The 22,515-nt window shown below is 40.8% G+C and overlaps 1 protein-coding gene across 1 annotated transcript in view; it reads left to right on the top strand.

The window, feature by feature from the left end:
* The first annotated feature begins 790 nt into the window (after positions 1-790).
* Positions 791-22,515, top strand: part of LOC126474765 (protein-L-histidine N-pros-methyltransferase-like) — a 479,354-nt gene continuing 457,629 nt past the window's right edge. Inside the window, exon 1 of the mRNA XM_050102242.1 lies at positions 791-1,326. Coding sequence (XP_049958199.1) covers positions 1,102-1,326 — 225 coding nt within the window. The 5' untranslated portion in view covers positions 791-1,101. The remainder of the gene's footprint in view (positions 1,327-22,515) is intronic.

The raw sequence follows: 22,515 nt of genomic DNA, 5'->3' as shown, positions 1-22,515 counted from the left end.
GTGACAAAAACGTGAACCAAGGAGCTAGCACAGGACAGGCTGAAATCTGATCGCACCATAGTTAGAAAAGTACTTATGTAAGTAATTTGCTTGTGAGAATTGTTTGAATATATTTAGTGTTTACCAGATTTCTTATTCTATTCTTTTCCTTTATTTTTTTTTACCTCCATGTCATATTATTTTTGTAAATATCAAACAGCCTTTACTACAGTAGAGAATACTACGGCATCCTGGTCGTAGACAGAAGGCCGCTCCTTGTCTTCTATACAACTCATAGCTGCCCCATTTATTAATGATTTCGCTTGCAAATGCAATTTTTTTGTTGTTCATTGTCAAAGGTCCCTTGGGTAATATAAATTTCATACTGATTACGTAAAGAAATCCGGGTTGTTCTTTTCCAAATAATAGAAATCTTTGCGTAATCAAAAACTAGCCTCCTTCTGACGACGATCGGGAGTCGACCAGAAGACGGACGTCTTCGACCGCTTTCGTGTTTCCTGTGGCAAAGCTGTGCCAAACTGGGAACACGACATTCTAGTATGAAACACAGATTTAAATTAAAAGAATTGAAATATATTTAACTTATTTGTTTTTTTCTTTTATAATACTAGAAGTAGTAAAGCTGGGTAAGGCACTGCTGGAACAGCACATTTTCATTGTCGCCTTTAATACAATGCGGTTGCAGAAGGTGTCATATTCTGCGAGAGTACGATGAGTGAACAGCTGTTCACCGCTTCTCTCCCGGCACTTCCTCCGTCACTTGTCTGTGTCGTTCATGCTCTCTCCGCAAGGGCGCACAACGGTCGCAATATGGCTCCACAAAGTTAGTAAACATTGACGTTTCGCGTAATTATCGGTAATTTATTTAGTACATCTTGTTTTAGCTTGAATTTGTTCTTCTTGGTTCTTCCGTTAATGAATTAGTATCTTTGTGATTGACTGTCATAATTTTCAGACAGTAATATTTGTGCGTTTTACGAAAGCTACTACTTTGCATTCGTTGTTGACATCCGAAAATTCGCCTTTAGTTAAACTATAGCTTATTCCTGAGTCTACCAAATTTCATCAGATGAACTAAGTGTTTTTGCAGAAAAATATATCATGGAACTGTGCAGCAATTACGAAAACTGTAACACATGTTTATCACAGAACACAACGATTGATGCTAGTAATACTCAAGTCGTACAACATTTTGACGGAAGTGGCAGCAGTCTTACGTCTAACTTCGATTACGAGAGAATCTACAGACCAAATGGATCCCTCGCAAGAACATTATACCTGAAATATCTACAGGACGAGAAGCTGCAAAGAATGGACAAGAGACAGGTAAGCAAATTTTTTATTTTTGCTTGGTTTATGTTCAGCTGCTGGCATATGTACAGTAAACTTGATAGCATTATTGGAAAGAATCGTGCCCTTACCAATCTGTTGTAGCAGAATAGTGGAGTATTTATTGCTGAATATAAACATGGCATTAAAGTGTTTAATTTATACTGAGTTCGTTGAATACAAGTGTCTGGTAGTGAATGTTATTCTCTAGACGAAATTCCATACCTTAGAGTGTCACTGAATGGTGAGAGTGCCATTTTAAAGCGTTTCCATTGCTTCTGTTGATTATGAGTTCAAAAATTGTATCCCACAGTGGCAATAAAATTTTTTTCTTCAGTACTGGCTTATGTATGTCACATCTTTTCATTACACACTTAGAAAGCTGTCTCGTTTGTGTATCCACAGACTCGTGATGAAAATTCGATGGAGTTCGAGTAATAGGCCTTCTAACATGTCTTAAGTAGTACTGATAGTTCATTGTTTACATATGTTAGGGAATTTTTGTTTTTAAAACCAAGTAGCAGATTTCAGTGTATTTTCCTGAAACTTAGACAAGATTGTGTAAACTATATTTCTTGGGAGAAAATTACTTAGCTAACAAAAAGTTAAAGTGGATGTTAGTATGTACTGATGTACTGAGAGGAGATTTTGAATAAGATTGAAACTTCAGAGGTGAGTGAATACAAGTAACAACAAGAGTGCACTTAGTGTGGGCATGAATAGTTTTTGTGTTCTCTTGCTTGGAAAAGTAAGTAAGAAATATCACTGAAAGACTGTAGTTTCAGTTTCTGTAGAACATTACTTATATGGATGCGGGTACTCCATACCACATGCAGTGCACTGAAAACTGCTTGTACTCTTACTAATCTTATTCTTAGTGGTTCTACTTCTAGAACATGGAAACAGTTGCCTCGTAACTACTTTTTTGATGTGACTATCTTTTAAAGAAAAAAAAATACAGTTATGTGAGACACTGTAGAATCCATATTATTGACGTATTCCTACCCTTAGCTATTTCACAGTGTAAAGGATTTTCTTTTTTAATTTGTGAGCTGAGATGTATTACTTTCATGGTTTAAAGTGAAATGTGTTTCAAAGTTCATATTATGTATTTGTTTAGGTGTTTAGGTGAAAGGAGGATATAAGATGAACATCAACAAAAGCAAAACAAGGATAATGGAATGTAGTCTAATTAAGTCGGGTGATGCTGAAGGAATTAGATTAGGAAATGAGGCACTTAAAGTAGTAAAGGAGTTTTGCTATTTGGGGAGCAAAATAACTGATGATGGTCGAAGTAGAGAGGATATAAAATGTAGGCTGGCAATGGCAAGGAAAGCGTTTCTGAAGAAGAGAAATTTGTTAACATCCAGTATTGATTTAAGTGTCAGGAAGTCATTTCTGAAAGTATTCGTATGGAGTGTAGCCATGTATGGAAGTGAAACATGGACGATAAATAGTTTGGACAGGAAGAGAATAGAAGCTTTTGAAATGTGGTGCTACAGAAGAATGCTGAAGATTAGATGGGTAGATCACATAACTAATGAGGAAGTATTGAATAGGATTGGGGAGAAGAGAAGTTTGTGGCACAACTTGACCAGAAGAAGGGATCGGTTGGTAGGACATGTTCTCAGGCATCAAGGGATCACCAATTTAGTACTGGAGGGCAGCGTGGAGGGTAAAAATCGTAGAGGGAGACCAAGAGATGAATACACTAAGCAGATTCAGAAGGATGTAGGTTGCAGTAGGTACTGGGAGATGAAAAAGCTTGCACAGGATAGAGTAGCATGGAGAGCTGCATCAAACCAGTCTCAGGACTGAAGACCACAACAACAACAACATTAGGTGATTAACATGATCAGATAGAAGGAATGCGTATCTGAATGTGAAGGCTGGCACAGTAAAAAAGAGAAAAGTATTCAAGCAATTTTTGGTTTTTGTTTTAGAGGAAAACTATGTTCCCACAAGATAATGTATTAAATTTTCATTGTTGGCTTCCATAGTTTACTATGTTTACCTGTATTACATTGTTGCAACCAATGTAAAATTCTGTACTGTCTGATGTTGTTGTTAAGGTTGTATGATTCACTAGGTGTCTTGTCCTAATTCCTCAGGTGCTCCTACCCTAGCTTTTCTCAACAGTTAGTGTATGCCATGTTTTTATTTTGTAAGGTGTGACATATTTCTCTCTGCTTCCTTAAAAACAGATTTCAGTTAATAATGAGGCGATTGAAATACATACGTAACCTCAGATAATCATTGGACAATAATGTTCCAGTAAAGAAAGCATTTATGTTCACAGCTCATATTGTCTTAAAACATTGATAGGCCTACTTGTCTCTTTTTTTTATTTTGTTCACCTATATACTTCTTAATTATCATGCCACCAACTGTGCTGTTATGTTGCTGTATATGAATATGTTTCTTTCCCAACAGTGACACATGCTTGCATGTACAAAGAACAGTGAGACTAGTACACAGTCAGAGCCAAATAATATGTAACTTTCCATCATGTTAGTGTCATTAACAACATGTTCAAATAAGGTATTTTTAGCCTTGACACTGGTGCACTATGTTGTGTATAAAAAATGTTGTATGAAACAGTAGTAGGTCCATAAAAATTGATGTCACACTTAGGTTTTTGAAAACTCCTTATACTTATGTGCTATGGTATGCAACTGGACAGTGTTAATGTTTTCCATTTCAATGGTAATGATCAAACAATATTTACTTACCTGTTGAAGTTAGTGAAAATCTACATAGTATATGAGTGATGTTTATTTGGAGTTCAGATTATAAGTAATGTACATGGTGTTAAGAAATGAAAAATTTTATTATTACACTGTTTCTAAGTCAAGCTCAGTCATCAACTACACCTGAAGTGGAATCTTTTTGAAAAATACATCGATAAATTAATTTAGATGTTGTTCAAGTCTGCAGTCCAAAAACTGGTTAAGTCTCTTAATTTCTTCAGCATAACTACTGTAACCTATATCCTTTTTAAACCTGTTTATGCCAAGCTATCATCTCCCTCTACAGTTCCACTGTCATCACATTCTCATATTAAAATATTAACTGTCCCTTTCTTTTAGTAATGTTGTGCCATAAATTTCTTTTCTGATACTTACCAATTCCTCTATCCGTATATGGCCAAATATTTAGGCACCATGATTGCATAAGATTATTAATAAACGGTTTGTGTGGACAGTCACCAGTAGAATTTATATTAAAACATTTTTTTATCATTTCAATAATCATCTGTAATGTCCCATACGATTGTACACTGTTGTCTTACACAGACCAATTTTCAGATAAGTTTTGCTGTCACATGGAGAAAAATTATTTAATCCATGGTAGCTGTAACAAACAGCACTAAAAAGAAAAACAGTAAATTATACAGTTTGTGCTGTTCCTGTTGTATTCTGTATCATAAAGAAGAATGACATGAACTTCCCTTCTAATGGTCATGGATGTAGACATCAGTGAAACAGCTGTCAGAATAGCCCCTCAGAAAATGATCCACACCCAGTAACTGAACATATGTAAAAGTGAATAAGTGCACTATATCTTTGATACATACCAAGTGATTGGCAGTTACGTAATGCAATTGGTAAAAGGTAAAGTCTGTGATGTAACCCCAGGACTGTACTATTGGCCCAACTGCGGGTAGAATGCAGCCCTTCTATTGCCTGCAGAACTAGGTGGTGGATCTTCTGGAAAGATCCCCAGTACTCATTTTGACAGCTGTCCCGGAGGGAATGGCATGAGGAAAAATACTTGCCCTTACCCTGGTTTCAAACTGGGACCTCCTGGGCTGGACTCTGGAGTCAGTAGAGCACTCTACTGACTAGGCTAACATGGGTCCACATAATGCAGTAGTTATGAATAAATTTTTATAAGTTTAAATTTTTACTGACAATAGCTCTTGTTCATTGTTTATATAATGGGTGTTAAAAAGAAACGAGCTGTAGGCATAGTTACAGAAACCAGTACCTGTATGTTAGAAGTATTGACTCTGGCTGTTGAGACACTTGTCCCACTGTGACACAAGGTGGTGAATGGCTATCTCATAAAATTACTGGAGCTGCGATGTTAACCAGTTCCACATGTACAGCTGGACATCGTCGTCCGAGGTGAATCGTTTGCCCCTCGGAGCCTTTTTGAGGGTATCAAAAATGGCGTAATCACAGGCCGAGAGGTCCAGACTGTATGGAGGGTGGCTGAGAACCTCTCATTTGAATTTCTGCAGGAGTGTCGCAACTGTGTTGGCTGTATGAGGCTTTGCATTGTTTTGGAGCAGAATGACCCCACGGGTGAGATTGCCTGGTCATTTTGATTTGATCGCTTTTCTAGGAGTGGTCAAGGTTTGTGAGTAATGCTGGGCATTCACTGTTGTCCCGTGCTGCAGGAAGTGAATCAGAAGGGTGCCATCTTGGTCAAAGAAGAATGTCAGCATAACCTGCGACTGGCAGTGTTGGACAATTGATGCATGCTGCTGCTAGCTCTGTATAGCCACATGACGTGCACACGTGCCCTCTAGCAATGGGCTGTGAACTTCCACGCTCTGGACAGAACCACATATGCCTCGATATTACCCTCCTGTCACTGCTTTGCTCATTCCAGACTCCAGCTCGTTTCTTTTTGAATGCTCCTTATATTACTACTAAATTCAAGCATGGAAAAGATAATTTGCCCTAAAATAAATAATTTAAACAGTTGCTGTAGAAATGCTGCCATTGAACCAAAGTAATTATGATTTCACAGAAAAATAAAGTTTATAATATACTACTCAGCAGGGAAGGAGTAGTTACTGTAGTTAATATGAAGAGTGAATTTAGGATGAATGTTGCAGTTCACTACCACAGTACTAGTGATTAAATAATTTTATACATACTGTGCATCCCTCTCTGGCATTCAGAATGTCATGTTATGCTCTTGTGGAATGACCTGTAGCATGATACCGTTAGACATCAGGGAGTTGCTGAAAATCCCTAAATATTAAAAAAAGCGAAAAAAAGATAAAGAATACCACATTAATCACACATCCCGCAATTTATCAGAACATTTGGACCCAGGGCCGTAAATTCTGCATAACTCTAATATCTGTATTAGTTATATCTTGACTTTATCAGTATCGTATACAGAGAGCTGATAGTGGTGTTTGTAATGTTACACAAATGCTTTGTTTGAAGTAAAAAGCAGCAACAGAGTAATGTACAAGAAGGAAAATGCCTTTTCCCAAAGTAGCTATTTTTCTGGTAGAATACGTATGTAAAGTAATATATAAGTAATTCCCACAACTATCAGTGTGAGAAGATTAGCAGTAGTCATAATACACAGTAGAACTTGCCTCGATCCACATCTTGAGTTCTATCCTTCGTGATTGGATTTACAGAATGTGATGTGTGCGTTCAGGGACTGCAGCAGAAGTGGCCACATTGGGCATCATGTTTGAGAGGGCCACTGGAGGTACCCAAGTGCAAAATTTGTATACAGGGTGTAACACTTGTGAAAATATGTGAGAGTAGGACCTAAGAAGCTGAAAGCTGATTTGTGGTCGAATAAATATACATTAAGGGATGTGCTCTGCCAAGCACCAATGGAAAATTCAGTGAATGTAGTTTTCCTGTGGGTTCTTGCCACTGCACAATAATTGTAATACTCGTGAAAGGAAAAATAATAGAGTGTTTTCTCCACCTTTAATTACATTTTGTCAGGAAAAAAGAGATAACTGTCTGCAAAAAACTGACTGAGTGATAAAAATTACTTTCTTCGGTTTAATCTCTGTGATCATCTACATCCATTCTTTGCAAACTACTGTGAATTTCATGGCAGAAGGTACTTGCCTGTGTAACACTCACTGGGGTTTCTTCGTGTTCCATTTGGTATATATTGCTGGAAGAATAACTGTTTAAATACCTCTGTGCAGTAGGCACCACTGTTCACCTTTCTTCACTTCTGAATGTCTGTATCCTGGACCCTGCATCTACTTCATGTTCCATCAATGTAGTGTTTTTAAATTTATTTATTCTTGTGCAGCCTTAGTTGGTCTCATTTTCTATGTGGGATATACAGGACCTGTAGTTTCATCCTAACATGCTCTTGAGTTTGTATGCTAGTTATCTCTTTCCTACCATTTCTGCTCCTTGTTTGCCTCAGTTTTCTTGTTTTGCAGCATTGTGTGTTGTTTCTTGATTAGAACTGTGTTTTCATGAGGGGGGGAGGGGGGGGGGAGGGATGTGCATTCATGTATCAGTAGTACCTTCTTTCCATATCTGTTAATTGATAATCTAGATACAAACATCTTTGATTTTGTATGTCTGCTTTTAATGGAACAAGGATAAGCATACAAACACATGCATACATGCATGTATCCAGGATTCAGATATCTGGAGGGGATCATAGTTCCGTATTTTCTGCACCCCCCCCCCTCTTCCCTATTTTTCTCTCAAATATAATTTTCTATTATCCCTATTTTTCATGTACCACAGATTCCTATGATTTTAAGAATAATAACAATAAAATGTGTAAATGTTTTAATAATAGTAATGATAGAAATAGCAATTTGTTTACATTGGTTCTATTTTACATGTATCTTGCAGTTGAAGTGGGAACTATAATAGCAACAGAGTCTCACTGCTTTGACATCACAATCTTCACAACATATAATTTAAATATACATGCCACCATTATCAGTATTTCAGTTAGCACTTAGTACTGCTATTGTTTCTAACCATTTTCTTTGACATTTTATTGATAATGTTTAAACACTCTTTCACATGTAAAATTTAAAACTGCAGTCATTATTTTCTTCTGTTATTTGTTTGTTCTTCTTCTGTACATTCCAGTATCATTGATTCAATTATGATGAAATGTTGGTACACTGTGCTTGTGTGTGTGAAGGTTTCTATGGTGGTAAGAACCACCTACTGCCCATAGGGATGGGGCTGTAAAAGTGGTAACATAGAAGCTTAACTCAGGAATGTCTGGAGCAGTTTCAGTCAATTTTTTACATATATGACTTATTATTTAAATAAAAATACTGTGAAGACATGATAAGTAAAAATATTTGATAATGACCGATACTAGTAGCAAATCCATAGTATTCGGGGTGACTAGACTTATTGGTGACAGTCACTGTGATGGTTCAACCCCAGAATTGGGGTTGGGACTGATACTAGTAGCAAATCCATAGTATTCGGGGTCACTAGGCTTATTGGTGACACTCACTTTGATGTTTCAACTGTAGAATTGGGGTTGGGGTGGGGACGGCAAGAGAGAGAGAGAGAGAGAGAGAGAGAGAGAGAGAGAGAGAGAGAGAGAGAGAGAGGCAGACAGACATATGAGTGTATCTCCGTAATGCTTGGAAGAATTTCTATCAAAATTGACACACATGTCATTTGCTGTCTGGAAAAATCCACTGAGTTCATAGGACACCTCTAGTATCGCTAAGTCCGAGGGGTCAGGGCGAAAAGGCGTGATGTTAAAGCATAACTCAAGAACGCCTGGAGCAATTTCAACCAAATTTGGTCTAAACACCCGCTGGAGGTGGGAGTGATGATGAGAAGGGGTGAGAAGCGAAAACGTAAAGAAACGACCTATTTGTATTTCTTTCCTGTAATAAGTGGACTTGCAATGCTTAAAAATTATGAAGTGCAATTAGTGTCCCATTTTCGTTGTTCAATACTTGAGCCACATAGTGTTTCGGGGTCAAAGATAATGCCGCCCAACTAAACACCGCAGGTACATTAGCGTCCTCTCTAAAATCCCATGGCGTAAAAGAGCAATGTGTCGGACAGTTTCCAAGGACACTTCTTTTTCTCGAAACTGCATTCAGTTATTAGCAGAATTACAAGTTTCCTCAGAATTCGCATGAAACTGCGTGGTGAAATCTGCTAGGGACACGGATGAAATAGGATGAAATATATGTACAAACACGTGAGGAATTTGTTAAATGTATGTAAATATATGTATATTGCATGCTCACGAGTGGGACAGTCGAGAAATTTGTTTCTGCCGAAGACAGACAGACCAAAACTATTGTATAGTCCAAAGCATTTGAATAAACTTTTTCAAGTGTAATTTAATGCACAAAAAATCGTTCTCATTCATTTATAATGGTGTGTACGTAAATGTGTCTGCGTTGCATATGTGTACCAGCTTGGAAAGAAAAAGAGTCATTGCAGCTGCACATGCCGGGCGCAGCTAGTAGTAATATAATCTGTGTGGCTACTGTATGCAAAATGAAATAAATAATTGTATGTATAAATAACGTATCGGATTTGTTGGCAGCGGGTTCAGCCTGCCTGTGAATGTGCTACTTGTTCCTGGCTGGAATGTTCTCCGCAGCAGGTCAAGAGGCAAGTGCATCCACGTGGTCCCGCACTCAGGCGAGCAACTGTAATGTACGAGGGTAATCCCAAAAGTAATGTCTCCTATTATTTATAAGTGCAAAGACCTGTTTATTTCTACAATGGTTCACATCAGTTTACAGCTTGAACATTTAGCTATTTTTCGACATAATCACCATTTCTGTCAATGCATTTTTGTAGACGTTGTGGCAGTTTTTGTATGCCCATGTCATACCAGCTCGCCGCCATGCTGTTCAGAAAGTTATGAACCTCTTCTTTCACCTCGACGTCGGAGCTGAATCGCTTTCTGGCCAAATGTTCTTTTAACCTAGGGAACAGGTGATAGTCACTGGGCGCCAAGTCAGGACTATAGGGTGGGTGGGTGATCATGTTCCACTGTAACTGTTGCAGGAGAGCAACGGTTAGCCGAGCGATGTGTGGGCGAGCGTTGTCATGGAGAATGTGTACGCCCTTGCTCAACATTCCTTTTCTCCGGTTCTCAATTGCCCATTTGAGTTTTTTCAGAGTCTCACAGTACGTGTCAGCGTTAATTGTGGTCCCAGCGATTCAGCTCCGAAGAGGAGGTGAAAGAAGAGGTTCATAACTTTCTGAACAGAATGGCGGCGAGCTGGTATGACATGGGCATACAAAAAGTGGCACACCGTCTACAAAAATGCATCGACAGATGTTGTGATTATGTCGAAAAACAGCTAAATGTTCAAGCTGTAAACTGATTTAAACCGTTGTTGAAATAAACAGGTCTATGTACTTATAAAAAAATAGGAGACCTTACTTTTGGGATTACCCGCGTATTATGTATTAAACATAGATTATCATGTTTTAGCATTCCTTATAATTTTTGAGACGATTAGTTTTCGTGACACTTCGTTTTCCGAAAGTTGGGTGAGGAACTATGGAACTGATATATCAAAAAATATAAACGATTTTAGTAAAATATTATTTGGTGGAGGCATGACCCCCCTGAATAATTACCCCCTCCACTGTGGATCAGCTCCAGTAGGCACGCAATTTTACTTGTGTATTTCCGCTTGAGGTAGTGGTGTAAAATGTGCAGTATTCGGGTATGTTGCTATCTCTGCACCGTCGTGAACAGATTAGCGAACTTCAGAAATATTTGTGAACCGTTATGTGATCAGAGTCGACAATACAGTTGGCGCACCAGTGATTCTGCCGGACAACAGAAATGAGACGTACTAGGGTGTCCTTTTGCGTTTCACGCAGCAGCTGTTTCGCGGCTTGATGCCATCTGCATGTTTGTGCGCTGACTTGCAATTCGCGGCCCTTTCATGCCAGAGTTCACAAATGTTTGCGGCAGAGCCCCCAGTCACAATAAGTACGCAGCGCCGTGCGCGGCCGAGCATCACGTTGCCCGAGCGCCACTGTTTGCTTGTGAATCCGCAGTTACTCTTCCGACAACAGCCCGTAGTGCATATGAATGATTAAGATTACGCCGCTGATCTGCGAGGCGACGGGTTCAGTGCGTAGGTCCCGTCGTTAGTGACTGGCACATTCATTTGTGGAACTGCTGATGGGAGTTTGCTTTATGACCACGTAACGCTCCAATCTAGCGTGAATACACTGTAGCTGCTAGTCAGCGTGCAAGCAGCCTCCCCCATCCTCCACCGTTTCTGCCCCTCTCCATGACGTCATATTTCTCTCTTCATAACATTCACGCATTCCTGCCTTATTTGTCTTGCAGAGAGGACATTACGAGTGGAAATATATTGTGTGTGAAGGCTGCAGACCTGCTCAGGTAACAATTTTACGAACTTTGCGTGCTAAAGAGAGTGCCCACAGATTTGAAGACTCATAAAATTTATTGATACCGTATGAAATCGATATATAGCTTGGGGTGAATGTATTCGCTTCTGCGCTACTTTAAAGTGCCACTATAACACAACCCATAATTTTCAATGCTTTGCATTTGATCGGTCTCATTACTGTAGATCATGTAATTTAAAAAATATCAGCTTTCCAACACCGCAACTCCACCTCCTTCCTATAAGTGTGACAAACAATAAACAATTTCGCAGTTGAATTCAACGCACAAACTGCATTGTGACAACGTGTTCGTAGAAATCGCACGAAAAATAGGTGATTTTAGTTATTACGCTGACGGAGAAAAAATTCCAGTACCAAGGTGGAGTTCTGGGACGTAAACTAAACTTGTTGGCGTACTTCTACATCTGAAAGATGGTGTCTATTCCAATTTCGCGCCAGTCGCATAAGAACGGCGCTAAGAGCACCACTGATGATGACGATGAGCCGGCCGCTGTGGCCGAGCGGTTCTAGGCGCTTCAGTCTCAGGTTCGAATCCTACCTCGGGCATGGATGTGTGTGATGTCCTTAGGTTAGTTAGGTTTAAGTAGTTCTAAGTTCTAGGGAACTGATGACCTCAGATGTTAAGTACCATAGTGCTCAAAGCCATTTGAACCATTTTTTATTTTTTTATTATTATTATTTTTTTATGATGACGATGAGGTCCCGTACTCCGAGGATCATATGGGACGATGCAGGAAACCCGCAACGCCGTACTAGGCAAGGCCCTAGCGGAGGTGGTTTGCCATTGCCTTTCTCCGACCGTAATGGGGATGAATGATCATGATGAAGACGACACAACACCACCTAGTCATCTCGAGGCAGTGAAAATCCCTGACCGCGCCGGGAATTGAACCCGGGATCCCGTGCGCGAGAAGCGAGAACGCTACCGCAAGACCACGAGTTGCGGACAAGGGCACCACTATGAGGATGCAAATCAAGTTTGCTTTAAATACACGATATAACGGTGGTGAGCATTTGTTACCTGTGAGATCGGACAAGGTGGGTTGACGTTAGTATGAATGCCTTTGAGGCAAAAAGACTCCATTATCAACACCCGCCTGAGTTGGAACTAGGCCGTGTAATAGTACTACAAAAAGCTGGATGTTCCTTCTGCGATATTGCAGAAATACTTGGCAGGAATGTAGCCATTGTACATAACTGCTGGCAGCGCTGTTCGCGGGGCACTACCGACTGAAGACCATCGTGTTTGGTGTGAGGCCTACGAGAAAGACAGGCCGCGGAGCGTCCGTCACGAAGGTAGTCCTGCGCTCTCTCGCTCGCTTAAATCAGCAGACAAACTACATTTCTACACCTGTTAACTCGTAACTAGGCGTGTCTGTACAAACGAAAACTGAATCTTCTGCTGGAATCCGCTATTATGGAATCTTACTGTTATTAGTCCTATAATGATGAGAAGTCCATGGGCCTACTTATAATCTGTTACGGCTGCACTGGCGTACAATAAAATAAAATCATGCTAAAATGATTATCAGTTGCATAACGCACCACTTCCAGCATGTAATGTGTAGTGGCGTAGCAAGACAGCCACGCCACTCGGAAGTAGCCGAAAGGCACGCGTTAAGCTCACGCAGATTGGCGTGAGGTCTGGAACAGGACAACGTCTTGAGAATTGCAATAAAGTACGAAAATCTTGTAATACTTAACTTTAATCCACATTTGTAGCACATCGCTCTTGATGATACATGCTTCACAATATTAATTATCAAAGCTATGGCGCCTTGCTAGGTCGTAGGCAATGACTTAGCTGAAGGCTGTGCTAACTATCGTCTCGGCAAATGAGAGCGTATTGGTCAGTGAACTGTAGCTAGCTACGTCGGCTGTACAACTGGGGCGAGTGCCAGGACGTCTCTCTAGACCTGCCGTGTGGTGGCGCTCGGTCTGCAATTACTGACAGTGGCGACACGCGGGTCCGACGTATACTAATGGACCGCGGCCGATTTAAAGGCTACCACCTAGCAAGTGTGGTGTCTGGCGGTGACACCACATAATGAGAACTGTTAAGCAGAAGAGACTAAACGCTGTAAACAAGCCGTTATACCATTTATATCGAGTATTGATCCTAAATTAAATTTTGCTGTAGTACTGTTAATCAGCAAGACTTCATAGTAGCAGATTCCAGTGGAAGATGCAATTCTCGTTAGTATTTACACGCCTAGCTGCGAGTTAACAGGTTTAGAAACGCATTTTGTCTGCTGAGCTGAGCGGGCGAGTTCAGGACTACCTTCGTGATGTACGCGCCGCGGCCGGTCTTTCTCGTGGGCTTCGGGTGTAAGGCTGTGGTGCATGGTACTGCATCTGCAGCAGCAATCTGAGCAGCAGTTGGCACCACAGCGACACAACGACCGGTTACAAATCAGTCACTTCAAGGACAGCTCCGAGACAGACGCCCTGTAACTTGCATTCATTGACACCAAACAGCATCATTTGCTACTAAACAGGTGTTAAGCGAGAGCTTATTGGAGAGTAGGGCGGAGGTCTGTCGATGATAGCTGGTTCGCCTCTGTGTCAGTGATGGCCGATTTTCCGCGGTGGTCTAGTGGTTCTAGGTGCGCAGTCCGGAACCGCGGGACTGCTACGGTCGCAGGTTCGAATCCTGCCTCGGGCATGGATGTGTGTGATGTTCTTAGGTTAGTTAGGTTAAGTAGTTCTAAGTTCTAGGGGACTGATGACCACAGAAGTTAAGTCCCATAGTGCTCAGAGCCATTTGAACCATTTGATGGCCGATTAGGAGGTCACTTAAGAACATCCTACCAACCTGTCTGCGCGCTCGACGCGCCGGACCTACACCTGTAGGTATGGTTTGGGCTGCGATTTTGTATGACAGCGGGGGCACTCTCTTAGTTTTCCCACGCTCCCTGGTTGCAGATTTGGACGTCTTTGACTCGAGCTGTTGTACTGCTATTCATGAACAGCATTTCAGGGTCTGTTTTTCAACAGGATAACGCCCGTCCACATATCGCTGTTGTAACCCAGCATGCTCTGCAGAGTGTCGGAATATTGCCTTGGCCTGTTTGATCGCTAGATCTGTCTGAAGTCGAGAACATATGGGACGACAACTCCAGCGTCATTCACAGTCAGCATTAACCGTGGCTTTTATTGAGCGAACAAGTGCAAGAGGCATGAAACTCCATCACACAAACTGACATCATCTACATACGCATGGATATTCTGCAAATCATATTTAAGTGCCTGTCAGAGGGTTCGTCGAACCACCTTCACAATTCACTCTGTTTTCCCTTATTTTATCGTGGTGATCGTTCCTTCCTATGTAGGTCAGTGTCAACAAAATATTTTCGCATTCCGAGGAGAAAGTTGGTGATTGGAATTTCGTGAGAAGACTCCATCGCAACGAAAACCGCCCTCCTTTAATGACGTCCAGCCCAAATCCTGTATCATTTCTGTGGCACTCTGTTCCGTATTTCGCGACAATACAAAACGCACTGTCCTTCTTTGAACTTTTTCGATGTACTCCGTCAGTCCTATCTGGTAAGGATCCCACACCACTTCGCAGTATTCTAAAAGAGGACGGACAACCGTAGTGTAGGCAGTCTCCTTAGTTGATCTGTTACATTTTCTAAGTGTCCTGCCAATAAAACGGGGTCTTTGGTTAGCCTTCCCCACAACATTTTCTATGTCTTCCTTCCAATTAAGTTGTTCATAATTGTAATACCTAGTTATTTGGTTGAATTTACGGCTTTTAGATTAGACTGATTTATCTTGTAACCGCAGTTTAACGAATTCCTTTTAACACACATGTGGATGAATTCACGCTTTTCGTTATTTAGGGTCAACTGCCAATTTTCGCACCCTTCAGATACCTTTTCTAGATAGTTTTGCAATTTGTTTTGATCTTCTGATGACTTTATTATTCATCTGGTAACAACCTAAGACGGCTGCTCAGAGTGTCTCCCAAATCGTTTATATAGGTAAGGAACAGCAGAGGGCCTGTAACACTACCTTGGGGAACGCCAGAAATCACTTCTGTTTTACTCGATTACTTTCCGTCAATTACTACGAACTGTGACCTCTCTGACAGGAAATCACAAATCCAGTCACATAACTGAGACGATATTCCATAACCACGCAGTTTCACTACGAGCCGCTTGTGTGGTACAGTGTCTAAAGCCTTCCGGAAATCCAGAAATGCGGAATCGATCTGAATTCCCTTGTCAATAGCAATTAACGCTTCATGTGAATAAAGAGCTAATTGATTTTTGCCTTTAGGGGCAGTTTCCCACCCCAAGGACAAACGAGTGCCCTGAACGTCTGTACGCTCCTCCGCCCTCTTTGACAAGGCCGTTGGCAGAATTGAGGGTGACTTCTTATGCTGGAAGCCTTCGGCCGCCAATGCTGATTCTTAATCAGAATTTAAGCAGCGGCGGGATTCGAACCTGGGACAGAAAGACGTTTTGTTTATGAATGAAAGACGCTGCCTCTGGACGACGGGTCTTTTTTCGGGTATCTGTACAACACAATGCACGCGCGTTTGCGTGCTTGCACTCAGCGTTCTGACGGTTACACCGGTTATTAATGTACCGCCATTTCACATTTGAAACGACTTATCTCCCGCTTACATTAACATGTGATCTTTCAATGTTAGTCACTTACATGTGTTACCTAGGCAAATGTATTCTCGAAACTTCATTACTATATTCATTATTTTTTGGCGTTGCGATTTTTTTGCGTCAGTGTATTTTTACAAGTAAATAAAAAGTAATATTAAATCTGATGATATAGTTTTATTGCCTTTAAGAAATTTTTGGCCCTGTAACCGCAGCACCGGGTAAAGAGCCTCTTGCAGCCACAACATTCGTCGTCGGCAGGAATTCCTGAAGCACTCGTAGTAGATCTGTAACAAAATAAATTTGTATAACTAATTTTCAGTACGGAGGATAACTGAAAAAAAAAATGAAGGTCAAACAAAATGGTGACTTGTTGAAATAAATACAGGGTGATTCAAAAAGAATACCACAACTTTAGGAATTTAAAACTCTGCAACGACAAAAGGCAGAGCTAAGCACTATCTGTCGGCGAATTAAGGTAGCTATAAAGTTTCATTTAGTTGTACATTTGTTCGCTTGAGGCGCTGTTGTCTAGGCGTCAGCGTCAGTTTATGCTAAGATGGCGACCGCTCAACAGAAAGCTTTTTGTGTTATTGAGTACGGCAGAAGTGAATCGACGACAGTTGTTCAGCGTGCATTTCGAACGAAGTATGGTGTTAAACCTCCTGATAGGTGGTGTATTAAACGTTGGTATAAACAGTTTACAGAGAATGGGTGTTTGTGCAAAGGGAAAAGTTCTGGACGGCCGAGAACGAGTGATGAAAATGTAGCACGCATCCAGCAAGCATTTGTTCGCAGCCCAGGAACTGGCTGTTCCCTCAGCTCGAACAAGAAGCACAACAATTCATATTTCAGCAGGCTGGAGCGCCACCACATTGGCACTTATCTGTCTGTAACTACCTGAACGTCAACTAACCGAGGCGATGGATCGGCCGCCAGGCAGCCCGTGACAGAGCACTTCATCACTGGCCTCCAAGAAGCCCTGATCTTACCCCCTGTGATTTTTTCTTATGGGGGTATGTTAAGGATATGGTGTTTCGGCCACCTCTCCCAGCCACCATTGATGATTTGAAACGACAAATAACAGCAGCTATCCAAACTGTTACGCCTGATATGCTACAGAGAGTGTGGAACGAGTTGGAGTATCGGGTTGATATTGCTCGAGTGTCTGGAGGGGGCCATATTGAACATCTCTGAACTTGTTTTTGAGTGAAAAAAAACCTTTTTAAATACTCTTTGTAATGATGTATAACAGAAGGTTATATTGTTTCTTTCATTAAATACACATTTTTAAAGTTGTGGTATTCTTTTTGAATCATTTCGCCCAAAAAGTCGAGACAGTAGCGTATACGGAAAGATATTTTGATGATATCGCAAAATGGCTACGTACGCTGATAGAGAATTCAATTTAGAACGCCGTCATCAAATTCCGATGATAATCGTATGTACTGTTAAGACTAGCTTCCCGGGGATTTGGGAAATATGGTTTCGAGAAAAATGAGTTTGAAGTTTTGGGTTACATTTTTTGTAGTTAAACACGCCTCTAGTCAGCGATCGCGGGACCGTACATCAAGCCTTCCAGATAAAAAAGGATATCCCCCCCTCACTCCTCTTCGTGGGTATGTTGGTACTGCGAGCCTCTTTGACAGCTTCTGTCATGCGCTGCTCTGCTCGCTCGATACGCTTTTCACCCGCTTTTGTGCAGAAGTTGTAACAGACTGGTCCGATCTAAAGGTCGAGCGCTTTCATAATTTCCATAATGCCTGTTAGGCTGTCGTTGAAATTACATGCTGCCACACTGGCGACGATATTGACTATTCTTCTTCTGGCTGTGAACGGTCTTGGGAGGTATTTTTTCACAGATTGTCTTGTAACTCGGTAACGGATATTCTGGCCAACTTGGGATGAACAGTACAATAAAGTAGACACCCATAAAACATTTTAAGCTAAAAAATTCGTTTTTTATGTATTTTCAGAGAGAACAAACTCCCTTAATTTCAAACTCCGCAGACCACATATTATCCATTTGTACTGTGAGAAGTATTTTAGAAATGCTATATTTAGTATTTAAACGAAATTAAAACATTGGCGGCGTTGTTTGGACAGATTTTGAAGCGTTTAGACAATTTCATGAAAGGTAACACTTGGTTTCATTGTCGTTTTTTATCTTCGTTCACAAGCATTAGCAACATGAATTTCAAGTTAGGGAGATTTAGTCTTTACTTTAGCGTGATGTCATTAGTACACGAATATGATTGATTACGTCGTTTCAAGTTAAAGTCTGATGAACTGATTAGCGGGTTACGGGAAAAAGAAATCGTACGTCTCTTATCGTGATCTTTGCATTGCGATATTGACAGCGTCATAACTTGTGGAAAGATAAACACAACCAGTACTCTTCCAGGTCCTTAACAGACGTACATTTTAATGTAAACTTGATCCTTACGAAGAAGAAAACAGCAGCCAGTCACTGTTAATAGTGTTATTTATTTACACAAATAGCACCTATCGTTTTCGAACTGACAGTTTCATCTTCAGACGTCTGTTCCCGTTCAGTTTACATTTAACTATTGTTTCCATTAGTTGTCGACTGTCTTTCTCCTACGGAAAAAAGCGACGTGAGAAACGACCTGTTTAACTGTCTAATCAAACAGTGTAAGCAAATCTCTAAAATGGAACGAGATTAGTTTTAGATTCCTTGCGTGGAAATTCGTGCGTCATTACGTTCCGCTGTTGACTGCATGTATTCACGAAATAATAAGAAATATACGAAACATACTTTTGATACAAAAATTTATGAATATTCTTGTCTAATCCTGCGAAATTTTGTTTTGGGCACCTTCACAGATAGAAAAAGAGGGATGTAAATGAATTGGTCTGTTCGATGATTCAAAACCTGAGGATGTCCTCTAGTTATAGAAAATAAAAAAATGAGTGGTCTAAAGACAACAGAGGGACTGCTACATTTGAAGATGTCGTGTATGACACCCGAATGTTGGCGTATGACACGAGTGTATTAACTATATCCAAACATTCTGTTACAGACAGGTTTGTAATGAAAATACCAGGACGTCGCGAGTCAACTGACTTTTAAAGTAGGATGATAACTGGTGCAAGATGGAGTGCTCATGGCGTATAGTTGATTATTCAGGGATTCGGGTTTCCAAGATCTACATTCTCTACTGTGGATCTTCAGTATAGTAGAGACAGTGTTTCGACACACGTAAACCGCCGCACAGACCATGGACGGTCTGCTTTTGAGCCTAATCGCCCACCGATTTGAGGCCAAAGGCTTCAGTAACCGAGAACCGACTCGTGTCCCAGTGTCTTCCCATGATTTTTGGCCACCCAGTACATCCAACGCACAATTGTATAGATGTACTATAGGGTTGTACGCTCGAGATGATACGACTCAGCATTGCCCTTCATACGGCTCCAACCTGACTCCCAATAATTTTCATATTTTAGGACCATTGCGTTAAAGACAGTATGCAAATGATATGGCGTTGAACATGATGTGGGTATGTTGTTGTTGCGGTTTTACTTCCGAAAACTGGTTTGGTACAGCTCTCCATGCTACACTATCCTGTGCAAGCCTCATTATCTCCGAGTAACTACTGCAATCTACGTCCTACTGATTATGCTTACTGCATTCATCTTTTGGTCTACCTCTGCAGTTTCTGTCAGCAGCTCGTGGTCTTGAGGTAGAGTTCTCGCTTCTCGCGCGCGGGGTCCCAGGTTCGATTCTCGGCGGGGTCAGGGATTTTCCCTGCCTCGAGATGACTGGGTACTGTTGTGTCGTCTGCATCGTCTTCATCATCATTCATCCTCATTACGGTTGGAGGAAGGCAATGGCAAACCACCTCCGCTACGACTTTGGCTAGTACGGCGGTGCGGGTTTTCCACATTGTCCCCTACGCTCCTCGGAGTATGGGACCTCATCATCATCATCATCATCATCATCATCGACATCATCTGCAATTTCTACCCCAACATTCCCTCCATTCCTAAATGGACGATTCCTTGATGTCTCAGATCCCTTCTTTTAGTGAAGTTGTGCCACAAATTTCTTTACTTCCCAGTTCTATTAAGTATCACCTCATTAGTTACGTAGTCTACCCATCTAATCTTCAGCATTCGTCTGTAACATCACATTCCAAAAGCTTCCACTCTCTTCTTATCTGAACTGCTTATCGTTCACATTTCATTTCCGTAGAAGGTTACACTTCAGAAAGATGCCTTCAGAAAAGGCTTCCTAACACAAATTTATATTCGATGTTACCTCACTTCTCTTCTTCAGAAGCGTTTTTCCTGCCATTGCCGGTCGACATTTTATACCCTCACTGCTTCGACTATCCTCAGTTATTTTACTACCCAAGTAGCTAAAATCGTATACTAGTTTAAGTGTCTCATTTCCTAATCTAATTCTCTCAGCATCGCCTGATTTAATTAGACTGCATTCCATTGCCCTAGTTCTGCTTTTGTCGATGTTTATCTTATATCCTTGTTTCAAGAAACTGTCGATTCCGCTCAGCTTCACTTCCAAGTCCCGTGCTATCTCTGATAACAACCTCAAAATTTTTAGAATTAAATTTTCAACGTGCATCAGAGTGTGCACTGATATGACACTTACTAACAAATTAATGTTTTTACTTCGTCTTCTGGAACTTCAATTTCTTCTGCATATTTGTCTATGCCTTCCTTTACTGCTTGCTCAATGTACTGATTGAATTACATCGGTGATAGGCTACAATCCTGTCTCACTCCTTTCTCAACTAGTGCTTCCCTTTCGTGCCCTTCGACTCATATAACTGCCGTCTGGTTTCTATACAAGTTCTATCTATCTTTTAAGGTGTAAGACGTAGGGTCAGTATTGCTTCGCGTCTTCTGACATTTTTCTAGAACCCAAACAGATCTTCACCGAGATCGGTTTATAACAGTGTTAGAATCCTGCAGCCATGGCTTATTAAACTGGTAGTTCGTTAATATTCACATCTGTCACCACCTACTTTCTTTCCAACTGCAATTATTACGTTCTTCTTAAAGTCACGCGGGTGCTCTGGAGGCCTAATTTCGACGTAGATCCTCAGTGTTCGGACAGATTCTTCTCGCAGTATCATATCTCCCATCTCACCTTCATTTATTTCCTATTCTCCTTCTATAACATTGCCTTCAAATTCATTTCCCTTGCATAGCCCCTCTGTATACTTCTTCCACCTTTCGGCCTTCTCTTCTTTGGTTAGTTGTGGTTTTCCATCTCAGCTCTTGATATTCATACAGCTTCTTCTCTTTTCTATAAAAACATCTTTAATGTTCCTGCGAGCGGTATCTATTTTTCTCCTAGTTACACGTGTTTCAATATCCTTACATTTGTACATTAGCCATTGCTGCTTAGCCGTTTTGCACTCTCTGTCAATCTTACATTTTAGACGTTGTGTTCCCATTCACCTGCTTCATGTGGTTCATTTTTATATTTTCTCCCTTCGTTTATTAAAATTGATATCTTCTGTGATAAACAGAGATTTCAACTAAGCCAAATTGATACTATGCTGCGTGTACTATTTCCTCTGTCTAAACTACCCTCTCGTCTTCTACTGTATTCCTTCCCCCTGTTTCAGTCAATCGTTGACGAATGCTCCTTTTGAAACTCTCAGCGACCTCTGGTTCTTTCAACGTATCCAGGTCCCATCTCCTTAATTTCTAGCCTTTTAGCAAATTCTTCGGTTTTGATCCAAAGTTCATAACATATAGCAATACATTATGCTCGCAGTACGCACTGCCCTTGTAAGTGTCTTACAGCTTAAAATGTTGTTCCGAAATGTGTCATATCATTTTGTAATCAATCTGAAACTTCCAGTGTCTCCAGGTCTCTTCCACGTATGTAACCTTCAGTCATGATTCTTAAACCAAGTGCTGGCGATGATAAAATTGTGCTCTGTGGACATTTCTGCCAAGCGCCTTCTTCTTTCATTTCTTCCATAGTCCTACAATTTTTCCTTTTCTTCCTTCTACCGAATTGTGGCAATTTATCAACTTAAAGTTTCGTCTCCGTAAACTATCTGAATAATTTCTTTTATCTCACCATAAATTCTCTCATTCATCATTTGCAGAGCTAGTTGGCATATAAACTTGTACTCCTGTGCTGGGTGTTGGCTGCGTGTCTTATTTTTCCTACTGGGTTCACTATGCTGTTCGTAGCAGCTTACTCACATTCCCATTTCTTATTATCAGACCAACTATTACATTACCTATGTTCGATTTTGTATTTGTAACTGTGTATCATCTGACCAGAAGTCCTGTTCACCCTGCCACCAAACTTTTCTAACCCCACTGTATGAACTTCAGTGTATCCGCCGGCCGGTGTCGCCGTGCGGTTCTAAGCTCTTCAGTTTGGAACTGCGTGACCGCTACGG

The sequence above is a fragment of the Schistocerca serialis genome, chromosome 4, assembly GCF_023864345.2.
Source record: "Schistocerca serialis cubense isolate TAMUIC-IGC-003099 chromosome 4, iqSchSeri2.2, whole genome shotgun sequence".
Taxonomy (NCBI): Eukaryota; Metazoa; Arthropoda; class Insecta; order Orthoptera; family Acrididae; genus Schistocerca; species Schistocerca serialis.
Note: the sequence above shows the minus strand (reverse complement) of the source record. Positions and strands in the feature narration are given on the sequence as shown.